This window comes from Aphelocoma coerulescens, chromosome 1 (assembly GCF_041296385.1).
Source record: "Aphelocoma coerulescens isolate FSJ_1873_10779 chromosome 1, UR_Acoe_1.0, whole genome shotgun sequence".
Lineage (NCBI taxonomy): Eukaryota > Metazoa > Chordata > Aves > Passeriformes > Corvidae > Aphelocoma > Aphelocoma coerulescens.
The window spans coordinates 8990689-9017940 of record NC_091013.1 but is presented as its reverse complement, the minus strand read 5'-3'; the positions used below and the strand labels follow the sequence as shown (position 1 = coordinate 9017940).

Genomic DNA, 27252 nt, shown 5'->3' with positions numbered 1-27252 from the left:
GATCATTGTCTATCAATAGAATTCAAATTAACTGATTCTCTAATGTTTTGGCTGTTTTCTCTGCTCATACTTTAAACACTTCACAAAACATTCTGTAAGATTTAAGTTTGTTCAATATTTTTCAATAAACATTAACTAATCATTTATTTAACTTTTCTTCATTTGCAACAAGAAAACTGAAGCCATTAAATGGTTTTAAAAGTTTAATTGCAGTATTCCCCTGCAATAAATGAGGGAAAATGCTATCTTGATGATCACATTCCTGTTATCACCCTGAAAACACTGATAATACTAATGGACATTATATAATTTCAGAGATAGAGTGTTGATTGCTTACTGCTTCTCCAGATAATTTTTTGATCAGAGCAGTGCAATGCCAAGTACGGGTATAAGGTAAGAAGACAATTGTCTGCTGTTCCAGCAACCTGATATGAGAACCTGTTGAAAACAAAATATAAAAGTTACTGTTTTCTATGGAGCAATGATAATCAAGATAGTCCAGCACTAGAACAAAAGACAGAATAAAGGTGTCAGAACTCCTTCATTCTTTTCTAGTGGTTCAGCAGATTACACAGGTGGGACTGCACCTATCAAAATGCTGAAGTTTAGTATAGAATTTCCACTTCTTAGTTTTACTATCAGCATGGGTGCATCCTCAGTCTGAAAGAGTCAGCAAAGATTTCATGAAATAAATTAACTCTGCATTTCCAAAAAGAAAAATAAAACCTACTAAAATTACAACTGACATTAATAAGTTTCCTAAAGACTGCTAACTTGCTAAATAATGTCCTAAAGCTTTTGACAAGTGAAGCTTTCTTGAAAAGCAACATGTATTTTGATGTAGCATTTATTCTACAAGACTTTACAGAAATGTCAAAATAAATATTTAAAAATAAATAGACTCAATTTAAAAACAATAAGATATTGACTGCAATTGCTGGAATATAATAGAAATTTATGTCTATGCTCCAATGTTCACTAGAGTGTCTGTACTACTTGCAGCAGCTTTACTGATGTGCAGCAATCCACCTTTTAACCCTCTTTTTGTACTTCACCTCAGTCTCTCTGAGTGTAGCCAACAAGCAAATTATTGCCATCAATGCAACCCTGGGAGCCATCTGTATTTATGTTCTTAGCTCATTGCAACTGACAGATAATTAAACTGAGCTTAGTCCTATGTTATTAAATAGCTGGGTTTGTAGTCCCCATTTACTTATTAACTACCATTAATATTAATTAATCGTTTCAACTAAACTGTCAAAAGTAAAAAGAAAAATGTATTTTAATAATTCAAACAGCACACTAACATCCATCTTGCTTTAATATATTGAGAATTATGCATATTGAAAATATACCTTGCACACAATAAATAATTTTCTAGTTCCTTTAAACAACATAAATTTCTATTTATTGTAAATTTAGATTAATATTAAAAGATAATATAAGACCTTTTACATTAATTTATAATATGACATAATTAGATTTTACTGGAGTTTTTTGTGGAATAACATAAGCAAGGGACACAGAAATGTTTTTAAAATACCAGAAAGTAGTTTTGTTTCCTCTTTCATGCTTCTCTCTGCAAACACACCATTTTTAGGTATTTCTATCAAGACCACTTTAATAAATAGAGAAAGGTTCCAAGAAAATCCATACCCATCTTTCTCACCTATTCACATGGGAATTCCAATCTGATAGTTAACAGTTATTTAAGTAAATAATCCAGCTCTGCAATGCTTTGTTTTGCTCTTAGGAAACGTGAATCCTACTGGAACTTGGCTGGGGGCAAGGCAAGGGCTCTGACCACTTGCACCTTGCAGCATAATATTTCTTGTAGCAAACTTCATTCTTTCTGCTTTTTATTCAGCAAAAACATCTCAGCAGCAGGGCATCAGCAGGACAGATGGCTGTTAGAGGTACATCTACACATATCTATGTGCAAGAAATGTACATTTGCACGTGCTCAAAACAAGTGTCAGGGCCTGTTTGTTCTACCTTTACCAAGCCATTTAAAGACACACAGGATCAATAACTACAACACAGAAAAGTGTGCCAACTTCCAGCTCATGACTTCACTGTGATAAATGACAACTCTCAATACTCTGCAGGCACACAGCTGAGCTTCAGACAGCTGATTTAGGGGCAGGAGGGGAAGAAAGCTGTACAGAGGTTAATGAAAGACAGCTCTCAAGTTACATGAAAGTAACTCAGATGTCTGTATTATTGAACTCAGTCAGCTTCCTGATTTCTGTTTGAGATGAGCAACTCAGCCATCTCCATCCTAAATGCCAGTTTGAGATTTGGGGAAATCTTTGTTCATGCTCTGATTTGCACAATAAAGTAACACAGACAACTGTGCTTGAGAACAACTGCAGTACATCTGAACCACTTACACAAATTCCATGAGTGAAACTACTCAGAGCAAAGGTAGTAACTGCACAATTGAAGAATATAAAGAACAGCCACACAGCATCTGTGTACACATCAGAGTACCCTCAGGGCTCATGGTGCTGCTGCAAGCAAAGCTCCTCCCTGTTCCAAGGATGTGCCTCGTTGGCTGCTGTGGTAACACAGTAAGAGACATAAATACACCCAGTCAACAGCAACACAATGCAAATATTGAGGGTGAGTGGATGGATCCTGCAAGTCAACAACTGATTCTGCAGCTGATGTTGATCATAAGGATTTAACATCCATGACTGTGGCTGCAGTGACCACGAGATGATGGAGGGTAACACTGAAGGATGAAGAAGGGACTGAAGAAGCTGCTGCATGGGGAGAGACTGAGAGCTCTGAATGTTCAGCCAGGAGAAAAGAAGGCTCAGTGTGGGAAACAGAAAAGCAGAGACTTCTACAAGCATTAGTAAATTTGATTTACAACCCTGGAAAGAACTTGGGCTGATGTGGTGGCAAAGCTGTGCAGACTTTAAGCAGAAGAATCATAAACCTGTGTTTCTATAGTTATAAGTAAGAAAATGTATTGAGTGATATGGTGAAGGGTTTTTAAGTATAGTAATGTGATTTTATAGTTTAAGTTAAGAATTTAGATGTTATAACAGAAGTATACGTGTGTACGTGAGCTAATAAGTCATTGGTTGTGGAACAGACGCAATGCAGTAAAAAGTAGTGAAGGTGATAGGTTATAAAGTCAAAACAAAGTTTCGTGTTAATTGCTTATTGGGCCAAAAAGTTATAAATTATGATGTAACTCTGAAACTCGTGACTTTCTCCATTATGGCAGCTTGCTACTAAATCATGGCCTTTGAGACTGATGCCTTGTTGATTTTTAAGTAATAAATCGTGATAATCGTGATCGTCCCATCTCTCTGGATTAATAAGGCACCGACAGAATAACGATAACGATAACTGGTGCCTCTGTGGCCGACTTATGGAAGAAAGGTCGGAAGAAACGCCGGCAGCCGCCCCAGCCAACGTGAGGACAGTATCATTCTTACCCTGAAAAGAAGGGTTATTGGAACTTAAATAAAGCTAAAAGGAAGCTTAAGGATATCACTGGATCGACATCCTATTGAAGTTCCGTAGGACGTTCATCTCTGCGTGATTGAGGTGAGGACTGGGGAACGCGAGATGGGTCAAAATATCTCAAAAGAACAAAGAGATGTTTATACTAAGCTAAAGACTTTAATAAAGTTGCATTCCAGGTCAGTTCCTAAGCAGAAACTTAAAGATTTATTACTTTGGGTTTTAAAAAACTACCCTCAGAGCGAGCTGATAACACCGCTCCGTAAATCTCTCTGGGACTCTGTGGGAATGCAGCTTTTTGACCTTGCTACTAAAAGGGATAAGGTTGCAGCGAGTCTTTTACCTACATGCAGAGTCCTAATAGAGATATTTAATGAGCCTTCTACTTGTGCCTCTATCACTGGAATTTTAACTACGCAACAAGTACCCGCAGAGTCGCCTCCTTCGGCCGTTTGTAATATTGCACCCGAGAGAGGGGGGGAGGTCTGCCCACAAGCAGGAGTGCGGGAGTCCCCGGAAGCTGCTCCGGATGTGACAGAGAAAAACATGGATGCTATGAAATCAAACCCGGAAAATCTTAATTTGAGGGCAGATATGCAAATTCAGGATGAATGTTCTACATCGGAAGATGAATTTGGTTTAGACTTTCAAGAGATAAATCGACTTTCTCCTGCCAAAATGCGGAATTCCTTTTCTTCTCACAAAGAAAAGAATTCTGGAGAGAAGCCTGCTCTGACGGACTGGAACAATATATGTTATAAACTCATTAAGGAGGGTGACCTCGCTGTAGCTCGTAAATCGTTTTTAGGACTGCCGATGAGATATGGGAGAGCAGGAGAGAACCCGAAGTGGAAAGCTATCTCACATGATGACATTAAGGATTTAAGGAAGGCAGTAGAGGACTGTGGCTTAGGTTCTCCCTATTTCAAGCTGTTGTTAAAGGGGTTTTTCAATCATTTGGATTTAACACCTTTTGACTGTAGAAATATTTCCTCAATGATTCTGACTGATTCACAGTATTTGTTGTGGGACTGGGGATGGCGCAGACTTCTCGGAAAATTGCTAGAGAGATATGCAGGAGGTCCCAATGCAGCTCTGACGCTTGCACACCTGGCAGGGGACCCACCTCATGACAGGCCAGAAGATCAAGCAAACCTGGCAAGACCGGTCCTTGCTGATATCAAAGAGGCAGCCAGAAAGGCACTCCTGAAGGTTAAACCTGTGGGTAGTCCACAAGGTGCCTATACAAAAATAAAGCAAGGTCCAACTGAGTCTTTCTCTTCTTTTATAGATAGATTGACTCAGGCTTTAGAACGCCAGTGTGGCGATGATGTGGCACGCCCAATATTATTACAGAATTTTGCTTACACAAATGCCAATGAAGAATGTCAGCGAACTATTAGAGCCCTGCCAGGGTTACAGCCAAGCCTTTCAGATATGATCGAAGCTTGCAGTAAAATTGGTACTGCACAACATATAGCCATGGTTCAAGCTGATATATTAGGAGAAAGGCTTGAAAGAGCTATTACCACTCAAGCTGAAGTGCTGGATAAAACACTCACAAAAACACTTAATGCTCTTACTATGAACAATTTCAGAGTAGTACTACAAGCTGATACAGATGAAAGAACATGTTTTCGGTGTGGTAAGCCTGGACATGTAATAAAAAACTGTCTAGAGCCTAAAGAGACTACAAGAGCACCAGTTCGCTGTTCCAGATGTAAAAAGGGAAGACACTATGCAAACAGGTGTCACTCTAGATATGATATAGATGGGAATCTTTTGCCAGGAAATGGATTTGCGAGTTTACAGCACTGCCGCATGAAGAAACAAATAGCAGCAGTTCCACAGTCAAGGCTTGAACTCTGGAGACCAAAGCCACATGAGCAGAATTGTCAGATACCTCCCAAGCAACCCTGACCTTCTGCTCCCTGGAGCATTCTGTACCTTGGCAGCTTCCGAATTGGTATGTTTTGTGCATGGTTTTCAATATTCAATACCTACAGGAGTTACTGGGACATCCGAAGAGAGGCAGGACTTTTCAATTACGGGCAAAGATGCATGTCGTATTATAGGCCTCGTAGTTTATCCAACAATTATTTCAGCAAATTGTCATGAAGAGCTTACAATTTTAGCCCAAGCTTTACAACCTCCTCTAGTTGTTCCTGCAGGAACATCACTAGCCACAGCCATTGCAGTGCCTACCACAGCTACACGCAGAGCAATAGAGATGGAAGGTCAGCAACCTCTTACAGAAGGCTCAGACTTGACACCACAGATTCTTTGGACAGAACATATTGGATATAACAGACCAACATTGACTTGCAGTTTAATGCATAATAACAAAACAGTTATGGTTAAAGGTCTGATGGATATAGGAGCAGATGTTACTATTGTTTCCTATTTGTTTTGACCAAAGGACTGGAAGTTGGTGACTCCCCTGGATACCCTTACAGGTATAGGGAGTGCTACTCTATGCTTACAAAGTGTATCTGTGATTACAGTCAAAGGACCTGAAAGAAAAACAGCAGTTATTCATCCTTTTGTTGTAAGAAAGCCCATTACAGGCTGGGGGAGAGACTTGTTAGCTCAATGGGGAGTAAAGCTGGAAGTGGATTTTTAGTGGGGGCCATGCAGGCACTCATCACTCCTAAATTGTCATGGAAAACCAATAAAGCGATCTAGGAGAATCAATGGCCCCTAGAAGAAAAGAAATTGAGTGCCCGCAGAAAATTAATACAGGAACAATTGCAGAAAGGTCGTATTAGAGAAACAACCAGTCCCTGGAATTCACAAGTGTTTGTTATACACAAAAAGGCTTCTGATTCCTGGAGGCTGCTTCATGATCTCAGAAAGATTAATGAAGTGATTGAAGGTATGGGACCTCTCCAGCCTGGACTTCCTTCTCTTTCTATGATCCCAAGAGATTGGCCTTCAGTTATCATTGATTTAAAAGACTTTTTTTTCAATATTCCACTTCACCCAGACGATGCCCCACGTTTTGCATTCTCTGTCCCAAGTATTAATAGACAAGAGCCCTTACTAAGGTATCATTGGGTTGTTCTTCCTCAAGGAATGAAAAATTCACCTACTATATTTCAGTGGTTTGTGGCAAAAGCTTTATCTCCAGCTAGACAAAAATATCCTCAAGCAAAGATTTTACACTATATGGACGATCTGTTAATTTCAGCACCAACACAAAAAGAGATGAAGTAAGCTTGTGACAGTGTTGTTACAGAGATTAAAAATGCTGGACTTGAAATTTCCACATCAAAAATACAGGAAACTTCACCATGGAGATGTTTGGGATGGAAAATGACAGAGCAAGCAATTATGCTGCAGAAAATACAGCTTTGAACTAAATTTAATACCTTGCAGGATTTGCAACAGCTTTTGGGAGAAATAATTTGGATCAGATGTACGTTAGGGATCACCAAAGATGAACTTGCTCCAGTTTTTGACTTCCTAAGAGGAGACTCTGACATCACATCTCCCAGAACTTTTACTCCTGAGCCTCAAAAAGCTCTTGACAGAGTAGCAGAAGCATTTCAGAAAAGACAAGCGCATTGTTGTATTGCTTCACAACCATTTTTTCTTGCAGTATTAGAAGAAAAAATGCAGGTTTATGGTCTTATATTTTAATGGGATGCCTCTGCCAAAGATACTTTGCTAATAATAGAATGGGTCTTTTTACCTTACAGGTCTCCAAAAACAATGTTCACGACAATGGAGATATTAGCACAAATTATAATCAGAGGTAGAGCAAGGCTATTAACATAACAGGCAAAGATTTTGCAATAATTTATCTACCTTTGAAGAAAAAGTATTTTGATTGGGCATTACAAAAATCAGAAGATCTGCAAATTGCATTGTTGAATTATTCAGGCACCTGTTCTATTTATTTTCCTAGCCATAAGTTATTACAGACAAAGTTAAGCTTCAGAGACAAACCTCTGTTAAGTGAAGTGCCTTTAAATGCTCTTATGCTATTTTCTGATGGCTCAGGGAAGACACATTGCTCTGTGATAGTATGACAGGATCCAGAAACTAAAGCATGGAAATGAGATACCCAAACAACAGAAAGTTCAACACAAGTGGTTGAGCTTGCAGCAGTAGTTAGAGCATTTCAGCTTTTTCAGGAACCTTTTGATTACAGACTCTGCTTATGTTGCTAATACAGTTAAAAGAATAGAAGGGTCGGGTTTGAAAGATGTTAGTAATGATGATCTGTGTCGTTATCTTACATGTCTTTATACAATTACACAAAGTAGAACTAATCAATATTATGTCTCTTGTATTAGCTCACTCATCGCTTCCAGGATTTCTGGCAGAAGGCAGCTCCAGAGCTGAAAAATGAACAGTAGCCATAGTAAACACCCTACCAAATATTTTTGAACAGGCAAAACAGATTCATGCCTTTTTTCCTCAGAATGCACAAGCACCTGTGCGAGTGTTTCATCTTTCTAGAGATGAGGCTAGAGCAATTGTAAATACCTGCCCAGATTGTCAACTGGTGCAGCCCCCTGTTTCCAATGGAGTGGTTAACCCTTGAGGAGTGCAGAGCTTGCAGTTGTGGCAAACAGATACCCATCTTTTGGAAAATATAAAAATATCCATCTGTCAGTGGATACATTTTCCAATGCAGTTTTTGCTTCTGTACACACAGGAGAAACAGATAGTCATGCATGTCAGCATTTTTCGCAGGCTTTTGCTTCTCTAGGAGTACCTCAAGAAATAAAAACAGATAATGGTCCTGCTTATACAGCTCAAAAAGTAGACACATTTTTAATGAATTGGGGTGTTTGCCATACTTTTGGTATTCCTTTTATCCTCCCACAAGTCACGCAATTGTTGAAAGGACACATCATTCTTTAAAATGTATTTTAGATCAGAAAAAAGGAGATATAGCACAGGCAACACCACAGATGTGATTGAGTAAAGCCTTGTATGTTTATAATTTTTTGAATAGTTCTTCTGCAGAGCCGGATCCTTCAATATTTAGGCATTTTTCTAATTGCGCACATGCAAAATTAAAGGAAAATCCTTTAGTTCTGATTAGAAGTCCAGAAACAGGACAAATTGAAGGCCCATTTCCTCTAATAACCTGGGGCAAAGGGTTTGTTTGTGTTTCTACAGGTACGGGACCCAGGTGGCGTCCTGTGAAGAACGTGAAGCCATTCCACGTGCAGAAGCACACTGACAATCCCACAAGCAAAGAAGAAAGCACACAGACGTGAGCTACGCAGAGACTACAACCCATACCTGCAATCTCTTGTTTTTATTGTTAGAACTGTGAACTTTGGGTTTTATGTCAATATAAAGAGTGTGAAAAAAGAGAGTATCATAAAGCTCTTTTGGCAAATAATCCCCACTTTCTTGCTTTAAAGAAGGCACAAAGTACCTTTGTGCCTCATCATTAGGTGATGTTTGAACAAGATTGAAAAATATAAGAGAATATTCTTAGAAATTCGTTTAAAAATTAAAATTTAAGAAAATAATGTTTTGCCAAAAGATAGCTTTAAAGAAACATGAAGTTTAATCAGATGTTAAGTTTGTTCTTTGCTTTGTTTGTTTTGTCTGCTTTTAGTCATATAGCTTTGCCAGTTAGTCAACCTAAAACCAATGTTTGGGTGACTTTAGCTAATGTTTCAGGTTTGGATACTCTGTTTTTGTCTACTACAACTCGAGAAAATCCATTTTCAACTTGCTTAGTCAGTGTACCAGTAGAAAATTGGCCAATACCAAAAAGAGTTGATGAAGCTGTATGAGGCACCTTCGCTGAGTCACAGGTGTGGGAGCACTATACTCCAGTAAATACATGGGAATGGTGGACGCCCTATCTTCCTAAAGCCTCTGATGAACCTCAAGAATTAGAACTCCTTGGTTCTCTAAAAGTAAAATTCTGTGTCAAATTCAGTTCTACAGAGAACAATCAGTCAGTAGTGAGAGATGTCTCTCCACAACACCCTGTGCATAAGAATCACACCTTTTGGTGTAATGATACTTCTGTATTTCCATCTACATTTAGTTCTGTTTCTCTTCAATTACCACAAGGAATATTTTTTGTTTGTGGAGACACAGCATGGCCTGCTATCCCTTCAACCATCAAGGGTGGTCCATGTACTTTAGGGAAGCTTACATTTTTAACTCCTATTATGAAGACAATTGCCAGCATGAGACACAGAGGAAAAAGATTTTTTACCCATCAGTACAGACCAGAATGTAAAGATGATTTCAATCCATGGAGTTTTCTGCAGCATCTCTTCTTTTGCCACCACTTGCTTCAGCAGTTGCATTAAAGCAGTTAGATCAGTTGGGATGTTGGCTGAGTAAACAATCTAATGCTACGTCCCTTGTGTTGAGTGGCCTTTTAGCAGATGTTAAGGTGTGAGGCATGCAACCTTGCAAAATAGAGCAGCCATTGATTTTCTTTTGTTAGCCCATGGACATGGATGTGAGGACTTTGAAGGGAAGTGTTGTATGAATGTCTGATCATTCAGTGTCTATTCATAAAAGCATACAACAACTTAAAGAGGGTGTATCAAAAATAAGAGTTGATCATGGAACTTGGCTGGATGATTTGTTTAGTGGATGGGGTGTAACACCATGGTTAAAGAAATGCCTTACAACAGGTCTTTACATTTTAGTAATCATAACAGTAGTACTAATAATGGTGCCCTGTTTGTTCCAATGTGTACAACGGATGATTGATCAATCTATTAATGGAGTTTTTTTTAGTGCAGAGAGGAGGGGGAGATGTGAAACAGAAAAGCAGAGACTTCTACAAGCATTAGTAAATTTGATTTACAACCCTGGAAAGAACTTGGCTTGATGTAGTGGCAAAGCTGTGCAGGCTTTAAGCAGAAGAATCATAAACCTGTGTTTCTATAGTTATAAGTAAGAAAATGTATTGGGTGATATGGTGAAGGGTTTTTAAGTATAGTAATGTGATTTTATAGTTTAAGTTAAGAATTTAGATGTTATAACAGAAGTATACGTGTGTACGTGAGCTAATAAGTCATTGGTTGTGGAACAGACGCAATGCAGTAAAAAGTAGTGAAGGTGATAGGTTATAAAGTCAAAACAAGGTTTCGTGTTAATTGCTTATTGGACCAAAAAGTTATAAATTATGATGTAACTCTGAAACTCGTGACTTTCTCCATTATGGCAGCTTGCTACTAAGTCATGGCCTTTGAGACTGATGCCTTGTTGATTTTTAAGTAATAAATCGTGATAATCGTGATCGTCCCATCTCTCTGGATTAATAAGGCACCGACAGAATAACGAAAACAACAGCTCAGGGGGATCTTGTCTATGTGCACAGATATCTGATGGTAGGCAGTAAGGAAGAGGGAGATTCTTCCCAGTGATGAGCACTGAGACCACAAAAGGCAAAAGGTACAACCTGAAGTACAGGCAATTCTATCTAGTCATACGAGAAAAAAAACAAGCCAAAACCATGAAAGTGGCTAAACACTGGACAAGCCTGCCCAGAGATGGTTATGGAGTCTCATCCTTGAAGATACTAAAAAAATCAACTGGGCAATAGAGTTGATTCTTTGAAGAGGGGATGAGATGATCTCTGGAAGGTCTTTCCAACCTCAGGCATTCTGTGATAATAAATATCAACTCACTTACTGGCCACCTGTCCACTTACCATCAGTGAGTATTCTAATACAGCATTTTCCCAGAAGTGCTATTTGAAATAAAATTCAAGAATGAGTCTGTACCTAAAAATTCATCTGAGATTCAAATGATGCCACTCCATTCACAAGGACAAATGGCAGAAAAGTGAAGGTACTAGGAGCTAAGTATTTATCATATGCCTTTCAGGAACTGAGAGAGGGCACCAGACAGAAAAGCAGGCACCCTTGCATACAAATATGGAAGAGAGATTACGAAGACGTGTACATTCTGTGTGTGTAAAAGCATCTTCTACCACTGATCTTTGCTTACAACATCATTAATAAAATGATGTTACAAAAGTAGAAGTCTTGTACAACATATTTATTTTGTATTTGCAGAGAGTTTAACTAAATAATAGAAAAGTCTGTATTCTATTGAAATGAAAGGTACCTGTATTGCTAGAAAATGTGAAGTCACTAAATATATTAAATTATTCAGTGTATTTGGTTTTATAATGCTTCCTAAGCAAGTAAAAAATTTGTTATCTACATGAACCGTCATTGCCACTGCTACTCCAGTGTTTATTCCCTAATGTGTATTTCCAAACACAGAACAGGAGAATGGCCATTAAATATATTGTGCTTACCAACATTTGAAACCTGCTGATCACCAAAAGTAAAGCTCCAACTGCGATGACAAAAAAATACCACTGAACACTCTAAAAGAAAGTTTATATAAGAAGTTCTTTCACTTCTCTTAAGGTAACTCTGATTTTTTTTCATTAATTTGTTTGTTTTAATGTTTGTGGAAAGACAAAAGAACACTAATCAAAATATATTTATCCATTTTAATTTGCTCTTTAGCTTTTCAGATGTTTCCTAAGTAAATACAAGTGATTTGTTTTGTATCAGTGTACCCCTAATGTTCTAAGAATGTAAGCACAGTTAAATAACCCTTCTTCAATAGTATTCATTAAGAAATGCAGAATATTAATAAATTGCAAAGGAGAAAGAATCCAAACCCATTAGCATCTAAGTGACAAATTCCTGTAGCAACACTGTTTGGGTAAATTAAGGAAATATTTAAAGGAAGCTCACACTGCCAGTTTAGGAAACAAAACAAATTGCTTGCAGAATTGGTTAGTGACAAAAGAAAACTGGACCTAAGAGTGTGGCATTTTACAGATCTCTAAGAATAAAGAACAAGTTAGATGCAGGGAAGTTGCAATTTAAAAGTCAGGAAAGACCCACCCTCCTCCCTCCCCTCAAAAATCCTAGAACAGATCCAGAGATGATGGAACTGGAAGAAAGAGGAAAAGATGACCCATGCCAGCTCTGCCATTATTATTCACAAATAATCAGTTCCCCAGCACTGAAGGGTCCTTATCCTTTGTAGCAGGAGCTCAGGCACCCCAGCAACCAACATAATACAACAATGAATAGTGGCTGATGCATAATTTCACACTATATGTAAGACTTATAGCTGGCAAAGCATCCACATTTTTTTCTAGTAGCAGCAGGGACGTCAGCACTAAATTCCTGAATAACAGATGCTTCAGCTGTCAGGGACCATCACAATGGTAGAAAGCCACAAGCACAGAAAAGAACAGGGTGATTAATGGGTTCAGACCATCCTGGATTTCAAAAGCACTCCCAGCTATCTGAAGTAAAATGCCAGTATATTCTTAGGTCAGATGAATGCTGCAAAGCAGCATGCAAATATCAAGAACTGCAATGTTTACTAGCTCCCTGCTTTCTGAGAATGTAAATGATATTGAAAGAAATTGACAGCTCCTGTTCTCCCAGGCATGCCAGCAGAATACATGGATTTGACATTTGCCAGCAATGCCTATTAAAGAGTTGCATGGTTTGGGAACATTTCCCAAGAGCAAAGGGAATGTTTTCCCCTGTGAGACACAGAGATCTGATGGACTATCAAAACAACTGGAACCAATCCATAACTGGGTTAGTGACGGTGTCTCAGTTCTATCATATTGTTATTAGAGGTTGAACTCCCTGACATTCTCTCTTCCTGAGGTTCCACCCATGAATGAGGTGAATAAATTCAGAAATTTCATGAGTTTCCACAGCTTCCTAGTGGGAGAAGGAAATGGAGAACTGTAGAACATGGGAGGAAAAGACCTCAGCACACTTGTGTTATCAATGACACAGCAATTTACCTACACCACACGTGGGGATTTTGGTATATTTTGCTGCCCAGAACACCATTTTCTTTTATTGTATGACACAACAGGTACCTGTTGTTTACTACTTATTTTTAGAAATGATAAGTTAAATCCTAGTTCAGTCAAGATGGCAGAAGACTTTCTTTTCTGCTACATTCTTTGTATAATAATAAAAATAAAATATATAATAACAATAATCAGAGAACAAATATATAAACATGCCATGTTCACAGAGGATTTTTTGTGAAATATGTGTCATAAATAAACATTTCTCCCATTTATTAAATACTTGCTCAAGACGTTCTTAGATTTTATGTTATCTTTTGCTCCTGAATTTCTATCAATCCTATGCAAGGAAGGGTCATTTATTCCACTTTGGAATCAAAGGAGCAAAAAGAAAGCATAAAGATTTAAAGTAATATTAGAAATTAACTGCAAATTCTCATTTAAAGCAATCATTAAAAGAACATTAATGCACTTTTGTATGTTCCATTTAATGGAATCTGTGTGCACAGTAAATTATTGCATAAATGACAACCATATATCTCTTCAGTTTTCTTTTACAGTTACATTTAGTATTGCTTTGTTATACAAAATGATTGCCTGTCATCTTTTAAATGTTTTCTCTAAAGCAGCCAAATTCAACATTATCTATTCTCTAGCCAACCTTCACTCTGTTTTAAAGCAAAAAAAAGTCATTATTTAGGGCTATGTGAATGGGCTATGTGAATTAATCCTACTGACATTTTAGACCTGAATTTAGAAAAGCAAAATACTGCAGAGCCTATGTAAAGTGTATTTGGTTTGTATGGCCAGGTTTTGGTAGCAGGAGGGGCTGCAGGGGTGGCTTTGAGAAGCTGCTGGAAGCTTCCCCCATGTCCATCAGAGCCAATGCCAGCCAGCCCCAAGACAGATGTGCCACTGGCCAAGGCTAGGCCAACTAGAAATGGTGGCAACACCTCTGTGATAATATACTTAATAATTTTAAAAAGTTTTTGCACAGATGTAATTGTAGCCAGAGAAGAGCAGAGTGAGAGTAAGTGAGAAGAATAGCTCAGACACTCAGTTCAGTGGAGAAGGAAGGGGAGGAGGTGCTTCAGGCACCAGAGGTGAAATTCCCCTGCAGCCCCTGGTGAGGCCTTGATGAGACAGCTGTGCCCCTGCAGCCCATGGAGATCCATAGGGATGCAGAGATCCACCTGCAGCCCGTGGAGGAACTCCATGCTGGAGCAGGTGGGTGCAGAGAGGAGGCTGTGAGCCCATGGGATGCCTGTGCTGGAACAGGCTCCTGGCAGAGACCTGCAGACCCATGGAGAGAGAAGCCCATGCTGGAGCAGGCTGTGCCTGAAGGACTGCACCCCATGGAAGAGTGACCCATGTTGCAGCAGTTTTGGGGGGACTGTTGTCCATGGGATGGATTCACATTGAAGAAGTTCACAGAGAACTATCTCTCACAGGAGGGAGCCCATAGTGGAGCAGAGGAATTACTCCTCTCCCTGAGCAGAAACAGAAACAATGTGTGATGAATTGACCATAACCCCTACTCTCTGTCTCCCTGCGCTGCTGGGGGAAGAGGTAGAGCTAGGAAGGAGGGAGAGGTGAGGGGAAGGTGTTTTTAAGGGTCTCTTTTAGTTCTCATTATCTTGCTTTGATTTTTTTAGTAATAAATTGAATTAATATCTTTAATTCGAGTCTGTTTTGCCAATGATGGTATTTGGTGAGTGATCTCTCTTCTATTCTTATCTCAACTCATGAGCCTTTTATTATATTTTCCCTCCCCTTTCCAGCTGCAGAGGGGAGTGACAGAGAAGCTTTGGTGAGTGCCTGACATCCAACCAGGGTCAACCCCCATGGAGTGTTTGCCTGTTCAATGCTCCTGCTTCGAAATATGCCTAGAACTAGTTCTGCTTAGAAGTTAAGGCTTTTGTTCTAAGTTGCTGTAGAATACAATATTTTACCAATCTATGAAAATCTTGACTTGATTATTTTAGTAAGAAAATCCCAGAACACAGAATATGAGTTGAAGTTCAAAAGTTTAGTTCAAATAATTTTAAAGTACATATTACCACTTTAAAAATGGAAATATAAAGAGAGAACACCTGAAAAATTAATACATCTTCAGCAACTGATAACTGTGAGATTTCATGGCCTATTAAACAGTCCAAGAACTTTTTCAAGACCAGTTAGCTTTTATAGGTATTATAAAAGGCTATAGGTTTCATTGTTTTAGTATTAAAGATCAAGAAGACCCTGAAATCTTGTCTTTCTAAAAGATTCAAATTAACAAAACAGTTTAAGCTCATTAGTTACACAGTTTGAAACAAATTGCTCAAATGCTTAGATAATTAGTTGAATCAGGTTTGAAGTTTGAACACGTTGCACAAGGCTCCCATGGGGGCTGGCAGGAATGAGGGGAAGATAATGCAGAGAACAAGAAATTGCAGCTACATATTACAACAGAGTGCAATAACAAAGCACATAATAATACTAACAGTATTATTCACACTTGGATAAATGTATCCAAGTCTGGATAAATTATCATGGACTTTATTAGAAGAATAAGGAAATGCTCAGGATTAGAGAACTGGGTGCTTCCTCAGACTTTCCTAACTCCTTCAGTTAGAAGGATTTTTCTGGTTATGATAAAAATAGTTTCTTCTGAAAGCCAATATGAATGACATTACCACTCTGAACAATGACACACATATAATTCCTTTATTTTTGATGCTGTGTTATTTCATCCAGTTTTGCTCAGGTTTTATATCACCCGCTCCTACAGCCCAGACACTGCTCCACTGCCTGTCAGGAAATCCCATACAAATTACCAAACTGCTGCTAGGAGTTCTGTCCTTTAAAAAATACTTTGCTACTACATTTTAAAACCTAGCAGCAATTCTAAGATTATATGACATTCTGGAGTATGAATTTTTTCACCCTCGTGAGCAGCAATGGCTGTTAAGGTTACTTAGATGACTTTTATTTGCTATCTTTTTTTAAAAATACATTCAGTTTGCCTTTAAATTGAGGATCATATTCTTTATTTCCTTTTAATGGCAAATATAGAAAAAATTTTATTACACAGGAGAAATTTTTATTTCTCTATAACAAGGTTTGAGAAGCTGCTAGTGCATCATATAAAAAGTTATTAAGACTAAATATTGTGCCTGCTCAGATGCTACACTTCAGACTTCATCATAAGCTTAAATTATCCTTTTCTTGTAATTACAGGAAGCTTTAACATGCATTTATGAATCACACCCCACAAAACAATTAAATCTTGAAATTAAATAAAATTAATAAGACAATCTATACAGAAAAATATAAAATATTAACCCAGTGAGCAGCAAAAACTTAAAGGTACATAACATTTGCATCAAAATAATATAAAATTTAGTTTTATATTTAGAAAAAAAGCCTCCTCTAAGCTGCAGGGGGGAATTATTCAACCCTCAAAATAGTTGCTTTAGTGAAAATAGTAAGTACAGGAATGACTTTTAATCACAACAGTGGCTATCTTTCTTCCTCTTGCATACACCCTCTCATCCCATCCCTGGCAGAGATGAACAAGAGATGAGTTACCAGTAGATATGAATGAGATCCTGAAACAAGATCTAAGATGGACACTTAGATGAATTTTACCTTAGAAATCAAAGCTGAATATTTTAGTTAAGAATTGTAATTCAGTAAAAAAAAAAAAAAAAATCTATCTTCCATTTTCATTTTTTTCAGAGTGATTCTTGTATTTCTTTACCCAACCCTTGTGAGTTCTGTGCCTTATATCCAACTTGGTCAGTCTGGAACTTTCCCCCAGGTGAATTTGAATTGCACACATTACCTGTTTTCCTCTTGATCGATGAAGAGCATATCCCCCAGCAATGACATTGGCTTCGATGATCTGAAGCTGATGTGGCAGATCAGTTCATTAGCTGTGCCATCTGATGAAAGAACAATATCTTGTCCCTCTGGGAACTGCACAGAAAAAGGGCAAGTCCTGGTACCATCTGCAAGCTCAAGCTCAGGAAGTTTAACTCTAATTTGTGATTGCCTGTGTTAAACATAAATAGTAGGTGTTTGTGGTCACAGGGTTGCAGTAATAAAGTTGATTCACACATTCACAAAACTCTTTCACAGTTGAATACAGAATAATAACTTTAGTTTTAAAGTGCAAATCAAATGAAACTAATTAGGAAAATTTAATTCTTTCATCATTTGGATGCTAGTTTGGTTTCTTTGTATGTATCTGAACATTTTATGCTGACCCACAATATCTCAACATTTAAATGAGGAGCAATTCCTACTAACTGCTACAAAAGGCATAAATAGGTTTCTGAAACTTAAAACTTTCATTAATATTCATTAAACTGCATTATTGCACAAATAAGTAAAAGCAAGTTATAAAATAGAAATATTAAGGGGAAATTTGTGACGACACTGAAGATGCTTTCCCCAGTTATGTGGCTGTAGGTTTCAGTTCTGAAATAAGAACAGCAGTCAGTCCAGCCCCCTGTGGAACCCCTTTAATTTTAACCACTGAGTTACTGACAACAGACAAATCACTTGATAAATCAGTATAACTCAGACAAGACAAGACAAGAATAATTGGAAGGTAATTTCATTAATTTACAACAAAAGGAAATATTTGCTCTAATTCTAGTATTGAAATGATTCCTACAAAAGCATAACAAACAAATATTATTGCTTTTTACTAATTACAAACAGAAAAGTTCTATCTTAAAAATTTGAATAGTTGTGATGCTGGGTTATGCTACATTATATGACAATTACAAAAAGGCTCTCTTTTGAATTCAGGTAACAGGATAAAGGGAGTGATCCAGAGAAAAATAAGAAATATATGGATTTTTTTATTGTAACAAGTGGTAGGATTAACACATTTCTGCTGTTGTTTTCAATAAAACCATACATAGGAAGAAAGAAAGAAAAAAAAAACACCAAAAACTGCAACCCCACCAACTGCTCAAGTAGCTAAATCTCAAACCTGTGGAGTAGGGAAAATAAAATAACAAAGATTTTATCTTATAACAATGTGAAAAATAGAAACAAGATATAAAACTTTAGTATCTGGCTTAATGCAACAAAAAATCCTGGTAGGTCTCTGCTTTTAATGTTTTTGCTATCCATAGTAATTTTATATTTCTGATATAAGTTCATGGAGTGAAGATATCAGAAGATAGACACTTCGTGAAGCAGGCATGTTTGAAGACAAAACATGGGCTTGTTGAATGTACAACAGTATTAATCACATTAATTCTCTTAAATATGCAGATTCTTCTGCTGACCAGAAAATTAATACTTATTACAGTGTCCTGCAGCCGTAGGGTGGAGAAGAGAGATCCAGCAGGCAGGAATTGTGCAGCAAGATTGATTCATTTAATTATTTTACAAACTCTTTTATAGACCTTTTTCTTCATATTCTAATTGGACAAAGGATCAGCCACCCCTTGGGGGTGATTGGCTAAAATCCTAAAACATCCATTGTCAAAATATTTTTCTACTATACCATAAACAAAGCTCTGCAAGGCTGCAGGTGTTCATAGCTTATAGAACTTCTGCAAATACCTTCATGAGAGAGAAAAGTATCTCACAGGCTTAGAAAGAAGCAAGAAAAATTCTTGCTAGCAGCAATATCGTATCCACAAATACTGACCTGTTGCAAGACATGGACCATTGATAGAATTATTGGGATCAATAAAAGAACTATGCAAGCAATAAGCCTGCAAGCAAAAGGCCTGTGTGAGAAAAACTCTCCATGAGAAAGTCCCTGTGTGAAAAATAGGGCTGAGAACAAGAAGGGAGTTTGAAAAGGTACAGCTGTGGAGATAAGACCCGGAGGGAGGAGGGTGAACTCTGAATTCTTTTAATCACAACATAACTAGTAGAAGTTTGCCAATGTAGTCTAATTAGGTAGAAGCAGAAATGTGCTTTGATAGGTTTTAAGCCACTTAAGAGTTAACAAGCTGGTATACTATATAAGTGCCTCTGGATTGCTAATAAATGGAGTTTTGCTCTTAGCAATCATATTGGCTGGTCTGCATTTTCTCCCCCCGTCGGAGTCCCCGGGCTTTCTCCTTTTTACAATTCCAACACTAACCTTCACAAACAAAAATTAATTCACTTTTTCAGAAATGAAAAAAAATAAGAATTATTCAAGATTTCTGTAATTAATTTACTTTGAGATTTTTACCTTATAAACTCCTGTGGAATGATGGTGACGACTGCTTCACTTTCCACATCCAGAGGAACTGGCATCAGCATTAAAAAGGGGGGATGAAAATTTATTTTTGGTGACCTCAGCTTGCCAGACAGTGTTAGTTTGTATTGTGATGGATTATTATTTAGATACATGGATATTTCAGATGTATATGTCCCAGGACAAGCTGCTGAAAAGATTTTTAAAAATACATACATTACCATAAATACAGGCATATAAAATAGTTATAGTAAGAGGTTTGGGGTTGGATTTTTTTTTTGTTATTAAAATTTTTTTTTTAATTTAGTACTGCTTCCTTTCTCAAAATGTAGTTTAACATAACATAAATATTTTATCAGAAGAATATTTATTAAGAAAGCTCAGAACACTTGCCTGCAGCAACCAGAAATTCACATTTTTTTAACTTGTCAGAATTTTTTCTAAATCTGAGTTCTAACTGCAATAAATGAGTTTATTGCATTAATATTCCATTATAAATAAAATCAATACAACAGCAGAATTTTAAGAATTGCAGTCATACTTTGAATTACACTAACTGAAACAGTGAATGCTTATTCTATAAAGGAGTAACTATTGGAACATCTGACTGCCAAGACAAGGAAAAGTTGGTGCCTTTTAAGAGGGCAATTACTACACTTCAAAGATGGCTCCAAAACCTATAGTGTGGCCAAGTAAGCTCACACAGGCCAGTAGGAGGTTCTATCCTCCACTCAGAGCATCTGCTATTTCAGAGAATCATTTAGCTTTGAAAAAGTCTGTAAGATACACCAACTGCAACCCTAACATTGCCATGTCCACCAAAAAAAAAAAAAGGGAAGGGATGACCCAATATCCTTCTCCAGGTGTTCTCTACAGCACAGCAGGACATGACAACAGCAAAAATAAAGATGTCCTTGTGTTCTGCCCCTTCTCAGGCCACCTTGCCTCCTACTGCAAGGCAGTTTTCCCTAGTATAAAAAACCACATTTTCTTTCACTGATACAGGGACCAAAGTGCTTCCTTCCACAGCTATTACACAATGAAAAGGATATTCCAAACCATGCAGTGCCATTTACCCAACCTTCAGTTATTCCCACCTGCTGAAGAGTGAGCAAAATCAGCAATTTTGAGGGCAAACTAATGAACAACTCCTGGATTTAGAAATAAATATGCAATGATGTGTTGTAAAACATTCCAAAAAAAGGTAATCTTTTAATTTTTGAGAAAAAAACACCTTTCCCTTTGATTCCCCTCAATCAGATCTGTATGGAAACATCCTAACCTAGTAATTAAGAGAAGATAGCCAAAAACAAATTTTGTATTTTTTGTGTCTGTAGGAACATACGTGTCACTGAACAAAACACACGACAGGGTCATCTGAGATTATCTCAGAACATTACTTTCAAAGCCTGCAAAAGAGCTGTCACTGTTTACATACAAAAAGAAGAAAATCCAGTGCCTTCAAAGTACTTTGTCTTTTTCCCTTCCTGTAAGAGCTAAATTTCTTAATGGAGGTGACAATAGAAGAGCGTCATGGAAGCTGTTACATCACCAGAACATGACCTGCTGATCCCTTCATTTCAAACCAGAACACATGAAAATAGCAAAGCAAAAACCAGCTCTAATGGGAACGTGCTGCTCTGTTTGCAACATCTGACTAAGCCCATGTTACATGGAAATCAACTTTAGGAGGCAATACTGCTAAGAAGGCTAAAAAGATTCTGCTTCAAGGTTTTGATGCAACAGAAAAAAGTCACAGAGATGGATGAAGAGCCAAACAAGCTTGTATTTTTTACAAGCTTGTAAGACAGGATGTTCTATACAAGTTACTCCCACATGTGAGCCTGTCCTACAACTGTGCTGTAACGAAATTGCACTTCTGGTGTCCTTTCTTCAATAAATGTATGACATAAGGTGAAGTGAAAGCCCACAACCAACAAATACCATAGGGATAGAACACAGTGAAGGAAGAAAGTACAGAAGCGTATGTCAGTACCAAAGAATGTGCAATTTTCACAAACTCACATTCTAAAATATTCATATTAGCCATAGTTTCAAAGTTAGAAAATAGTAGTGTTAAGCTTTTCTCATATAAACTTTCCACCTATACTTTCCATGCCATAGAATCCCTGACTCACTCAAAGAGCAGAACAGACAGTGTCTATCCTGCATCACTGATCATTCTGTGCATGGCTCCACACATTTACTAACATCAAAATCTGGCATAGTATGTAAACCAATAAATTATTGTTTATGTCAGAAACACCAGGACATTGCAATACCTGACCATTTAAAATAGCCACAAAGACAAAAAAAAAAAAAAGAATTATGTCATTTATTAAGATTTTTTCATTATTTTGGAATATAGGACCAAGGTTTTCAGGATATTTCCTGTTAAATAAATTACTTAGAAGTTAATGAGAATTATGTCCTGAACTGACAGCTGAAGTCAAGAATTTATTCTACTCCTCACACCTTTCATGACCACTGTCAAAGCCCGGGCTGCTGTTACCATCCTCATATACCACCACTAATTTCTAGTCCAGCAGATATGAAAATTCTCTTTAGGGATATTTGATGATACTTACAAATCTGTCAATCTAGATCTGCCATGGGCTAACAAAATCTGTAGAACTGTATGGGAAATTCTTTTTCTCCTCCAGAAATATTAACTCTGTAATAGCATGGGTTTTGGTTTCTTTAGTGTATGAGAAAAAAGGAAAAACACCATCTGCTCTTCTCACCCTCTTAAGTTTGTATTAGATGGTTATGCAGCTCCTACATTTTTAGTTCAGTTGCCTCGGACCTTAGGATAATTCAGGTGCTATTGCATCTATTCCCCTTCAGCATAAATAGATACCAATGAGAAATTTGCATACACTGAAATACAGACTTCAAAGAGGAAAAAGCCACAGATAGCTAGAACTTAGAGGTGTTCTACAAAAAAAAAACCAATCAACAGTAAACTAATTTCTTCACAGAAATTGGTAAAGATCACAGCTAGTTAATATCTTGCTGTTGCAGACAAAAAAAAAAAAAAAAAAAAAAAAGACAACACAATCAAACTATCAAAGTTATCATTTGTGCCCATTATGTCATCATCACATCTTCCAGGGGCTCTGAACTCCTAGTAAGTGAAGCCAAAAGCACAAATTCATTGTAACTTCCTTTGCTGGAGATAAGATTTTCATACCACAATTAGATATAGTGAACATTTTTTATACTGTTAATGCATTGTACTGTAAAACAGCACAAGAGGATCATAATAATATGTTTTCAGTTCTTGAAAATCTCTGTTTTTAGAATACTTTTTTAACAAGTAGCATCATTTTACCACAGACACAAGCTCTTTCATTTAACTAAACATTGCACCATTTTGTACTCTATCATAACTGCTGCAGCATATTTAAATAAATTACCCTAATGCACACTCAAAGTTCATTTTAAGGTTTGCTCACCCCCCATACACTACAACTTTCCAGTACAAACCTCTGAACATGATTAGTACCCCGTGTTCATTAACTAGGTCTCCTGTGTGAGTTTTGGTGCATCTAATGCTCTCTTACAAGAGAGATATTCACTGAAGGCACAGTACAAGAAGGCTATAAATCATGGGAAAATACTTAGAACATTGAATTAGGAGTAACTGATCTTTACAGCTACTTATGATTTTCTGTAAACAAAATATATGGGAACACAGCAAAAATACAGATAACTTCAAATTACAGTAATTTATCAGTCATATTTATGTATATACACATCTGCATTTACACAGAAAATTTATCCAGTAACTCAAAATATTGGCTTTTATTTTTATGTTGTTCTCTGCCTCACAGTCTGCAACGAACAAGCAACTCCAAGTAACATGTGCAATTAAGCACTGCTCTTACATATTCACAACATGTACAGAACAATATTTAATGCAGTCCTCTCAATTTATCATACAGAGTCATGGAAAGAGTCTTTTATCTATATTTTTCTTTATTTATATTAAATTGTTTCCAGTGGTTAACTGAGGCTACAGATTTCAGTGCTATGATAAAGAATAACAGCAATATCTTTCTTTAGCACAGGGATGCTGACTTGCTGCCTCAGGATCAGATCCAACTGACACAACAACTTTTCTTCCCCTTGACAATGCTGAAGCCCCAAAAGTACTGCACTGGAATTGTCAACAGGATGGGGCTCTGTAGGCATCAGCTGCATTTGCTGTTGGGATTTATCAGCTAAAAATACAGTGTTACACCCTATGAATCTTGTATTCACTGTCTACTCTAAACACTTTGCTGGGAAAAAAAGTAGAACCCTAATTTTCCTATCCTTGCATTCCTTTTCTGGAGTTATGTGGTTGATTGCCATCTTCCTGTATGCTCCCAAGTTTTGTTAGAAATCTGTTTTATATCTTTTCCTTAGGGACTCATTGCCTGAGCAGTCTACTCCAAAAAAACACCATAGACAAGTTATTTTATATCTCATTGAGGCAGGAAATTTCTGCTCTTATCTAAATTACGGCTATTTAGAAAAAAGTTCACAAGCATTCCAATTACCCTTGGAAAGCTTTAGTACCTAAGTCAGTCAACCTAAATGCACCTGAAGGAGCAGCACTCAAAATGACACAGCTATCCCAGTCCTTGATGCTTTATCTGTGAAAAACCTGATGCTTTCTATGTGCAAAGCAGACTTTTCAAATAATGGAATTTCAAATACAGTGATTCCATGCTTTTTGTTAGGTCTGCAGCTGTCTTATTTTCTCAGAACCAAAAAAACCTTAAGTTGATCAAAGTACTAGTATTGATTCATCATAAAACCCCATTTAAACATACCTATGAAAATGGCCAAACTATCTACAGAAGAATTCATAAAATTACTTACGAGGGCAGAACAACACAGCAATACTGACTTCTTCTCCCCTACCAAGACATCCAGTCTTCAGACTAAATCCAAAAATACCATCTTCTATATTTTTGTCTACATCATCAAAATTCAATTTCCATGTCACTCTGTCTTTTGAGATATTCTTCAGGACAAGGGTCTGTAAATATTTTCAGAAAAGGAGTAGATATTGAAAGAGGGAAAGCAGCAAACACCATGATACTTTTCACATTACTCGCTCTGAAGCATTCTTTCTGTGCACACACCAGAGGGAAATCAAGACAGCTCTAGAAAGCAATGAAGAATTCAGTTTATTGTATCTGTGAGGCACAAAGGTGAGTATGTCTATCTGCACAGACTAGGTGCTTTCTAGTCACTCACCACATTCACAAAGAGAATACTTTCTTTCCAGAATGGAAAAACCTCATTTGTGTGAGGTAAATAGATCAAAGCATCACAGTGGGAGTGCTTAGCCAAACAGAATTGAGGACTTATTCCTGATAAAAATGAAGCACAGCAAGCACTAAACACATGGCTCACATCTAGACTTACAAGTGGAGATGCTGAAAATGGAAGAAGTTCAGAACAGGTTTTCAAAACCCATTCTTTTAATTCAATATAATGACAATGGAAACAAAAAAAAATAAAATTAAATTCCTTTATCTCAGAGTTACTCTCTCAGCTTTTGAAACACCCCTAGCCAGGAAAACGCCTTGACTCTGTATTATCATTGTTTCCTAAATGAACATGAAAAAGCATTTCAAGTGTTTCCATCATTGCCAAACCCAACTTTTATAATTTACCACAAAAGCCCTCAGGAATTAGAAACAATAAACTATTATAGGTATTCATAGAATTTACCTGTGTCGTAAATATTCTATTTAGTGCCTTTTTTCCCTATTAAGTCCTAAGTAATGGCAAGGAATTTTTTGGGAGAGCATCAGTTGGCAGTTTCACTGTATGGCCCATCATGGCACAAATCAGTTGCATCCTGGCACCATTGCTGTCTCATTTACTGGTACAGGCAGACACAGAAAATCTTCAGAATTATTCTATTTATATCTATTTCTTACACAATTCATGGTCAATTTCTCATGGTGCCCACACTCTCATATTGTCAGAGTTAGTACAAGCCAAATCTTAAATTTTGGAAAAAACTTTATAGCGATTAAAAGACAAACATTAAATCAAAAATTGAACAAAATAAGAATGACAATGTCATTACCTGAGAGTCCATATGCCCGTCAGCAATATTTAAATGCATGTTACTTGAATGTTGTTCAAATTTAAATTCCATTGAGGAGAACTCCAATAGTGGTGAAAGTACTATTGAAAAAAAAATTTAAAATGTTTATATAGCATCATTTGACAAATACTTTCTCAAAATACATTCATAAAATCACTGTCTCTGCACATGTTTAGCAAAAAAGTTTCTCCCCTTTTTGTTGCTCCCATATACATGATTACTGTAATTTAATTTTGTCTTATTATGATTCTTTAGTCACATTAAAATTATTTAAATTTTATATCTACCAGACTGATAGCACCTCTCCTTCATATCACAAGAGCCACATGATCTTCCTACTGCAGATGAATGCACTTAAATTTCTGATGATAATCATTAGACAAGACTTGGAAGATTTTATATAAAGCAGCATTTCTCTTAATTTCACAGAGCTGCAACAAAGGAATCATCACAAAGGCAGAAGTTTTAAAGTGGGGGTTTAGAAAAACAAAGGTATGCGTTCCCACAGCCTCATCTTACTTCTTGGAAACAACATTGGAAATGAACCTAGCAAGCACACAGGATCCTTTTATTAAAATCTGCAAGTCTGCTCCATGCCCAGTGTTGATGAATTCTCTTCTCCCCCCTAAAAAACCCAGACTTTCCTGATCACATATATCACATTATGTAAACATTATCTTTATTTCTCTAAATCACAGGCATACAAACTCTCTAAAGTAGTATTGTTTCAAAGTAGGAACAGAATCTGCTGGAACCCTTCCACCAATATGCAACCATGTCACTCACAAAGTCCTCAGCTCTCAGAAACTCCCTGTACCAGGAGAACACAGCACAACTGAAACTCTGTGAGGGAAAAAAATTTATCTACCCAACAAAAAAAAAAAAAAGAAAAGTGAGATTGATTATTAAATTATATGGCAGCTCCCATGAGGCCATTAAACTGATAGTACAAATTTTTCCTTTGTATCAGTCTGAGATTAGATTTGTGTCCTTTCCAGTTGAGTTTTTTGTCCTGGCTTGTTTGGGATTTTTCTCTTTCAGTTCTTTATTACATACAGATAGAAACTTTCCAAGGGAAAAGTCTTAGAAGTATTTAAGTAAGAGACCTGCTTTCCTTCCCAGGTACTGAGACAGTCTACAAACTTGTTTTTAAAAAAAAATCAAAAAACAGATCCCTGATGGATTGAAAACATATGGTCTCCACTGAAGTTAAAAGACTGGGTTGACTCAAGATCAGGGTGATTCTTTTCTCAGGGTGAACAACCATGAGTATAATCAGCAGATATAAGATATTGATTTAATCCAACCACACTGTCCCATGTAGTCTGAATTGCAGTCAACCACAAAAATTATCCCAGGAAAATAAAAACTGTAAGAGCAGAAAACAAATGTGCCATAAAGTATCCAGCAGTGAGAGTCAGGCATATTTATCAAATCAAAACTTAGAACTTGCAAGATACATCTTACTCATTTTTAGCTTTTAACGTGATAATCTGAAAGGAATCACTAACAGGCAAAACTTCTGAGTCGTCAAAATGTAAACAAATCATCAAGTTCTTTTTCTAACAGTAAAAATAATTTGGCTATTTGCCTGCACCCATATGATTATCTGAAATACTGAGTGGTCCAGAC

General features: G+C 37.1%; 2 protein-coding genes across 2 annotated transcripts in view; one reads left to right on the top strand and one right to left on the bottom strand.

The window, feature by feature from the left end:
* The window catches only part of CFAP47 (cilia and flagella associated protein 47), a 277703-nt gene that overhangs the window by 214466 nt on the left and 35985 nt on the right, over positions 1 to 27252 (bottom strand). The window contains exons 23-27 of the mRNA XM_069031242.1: positions 25600 to 25700; positions 24375 to 24534; positions 19497 to 19689; positions 17130 to 17339; positions 338 to 438 (exon numbers count right to left, since the gene is read on the bottom strand). Of these exons, the coding sequence (XP_068887343.1) occupies positions 338 to 438; positions 17130 to 17339; positions 19497 to 19689; positions 24375 to 24534; positions 25600 to 25700 (765 nt within the window). The remainder of the gene's footprint in view (positions 1 to 337; positions 439 to 17129; positions 17340 to 19496; positions 19690 to 24374; positions 24535 to 25599; positions 25701 to 27252) is intronic.
* Positions 2851 to 10726, top strand: LOC138119325 (endogenous retrovirus group K member 6 Gag polyprotein-like). The gene is made up of 2 exons (XM_069031105.1): positions 2851 to 5449; positions 8620 to 10726. Exon 1 carries the CDS (start codon positions 3589 to 3591, stop codon positions 5401 to 5403), a length of 1815 nt encoding a protein of 604 aa, XP_068887206.1. The 5' UTR covers positions 2851 to 3588; the 3' UTR covers positions 5404 to 5449; positions 8620 to 10726.

What these genes read in the sequence shown, in the direction of transcription:
- LOC138119325 (XM_069031105.1), top strand. Translation starts at nt 3,589, where the DNA reads ATGGGTCAAAATATCTCAAAAGAACAAAGAGATGTTTATACTAAGCTA.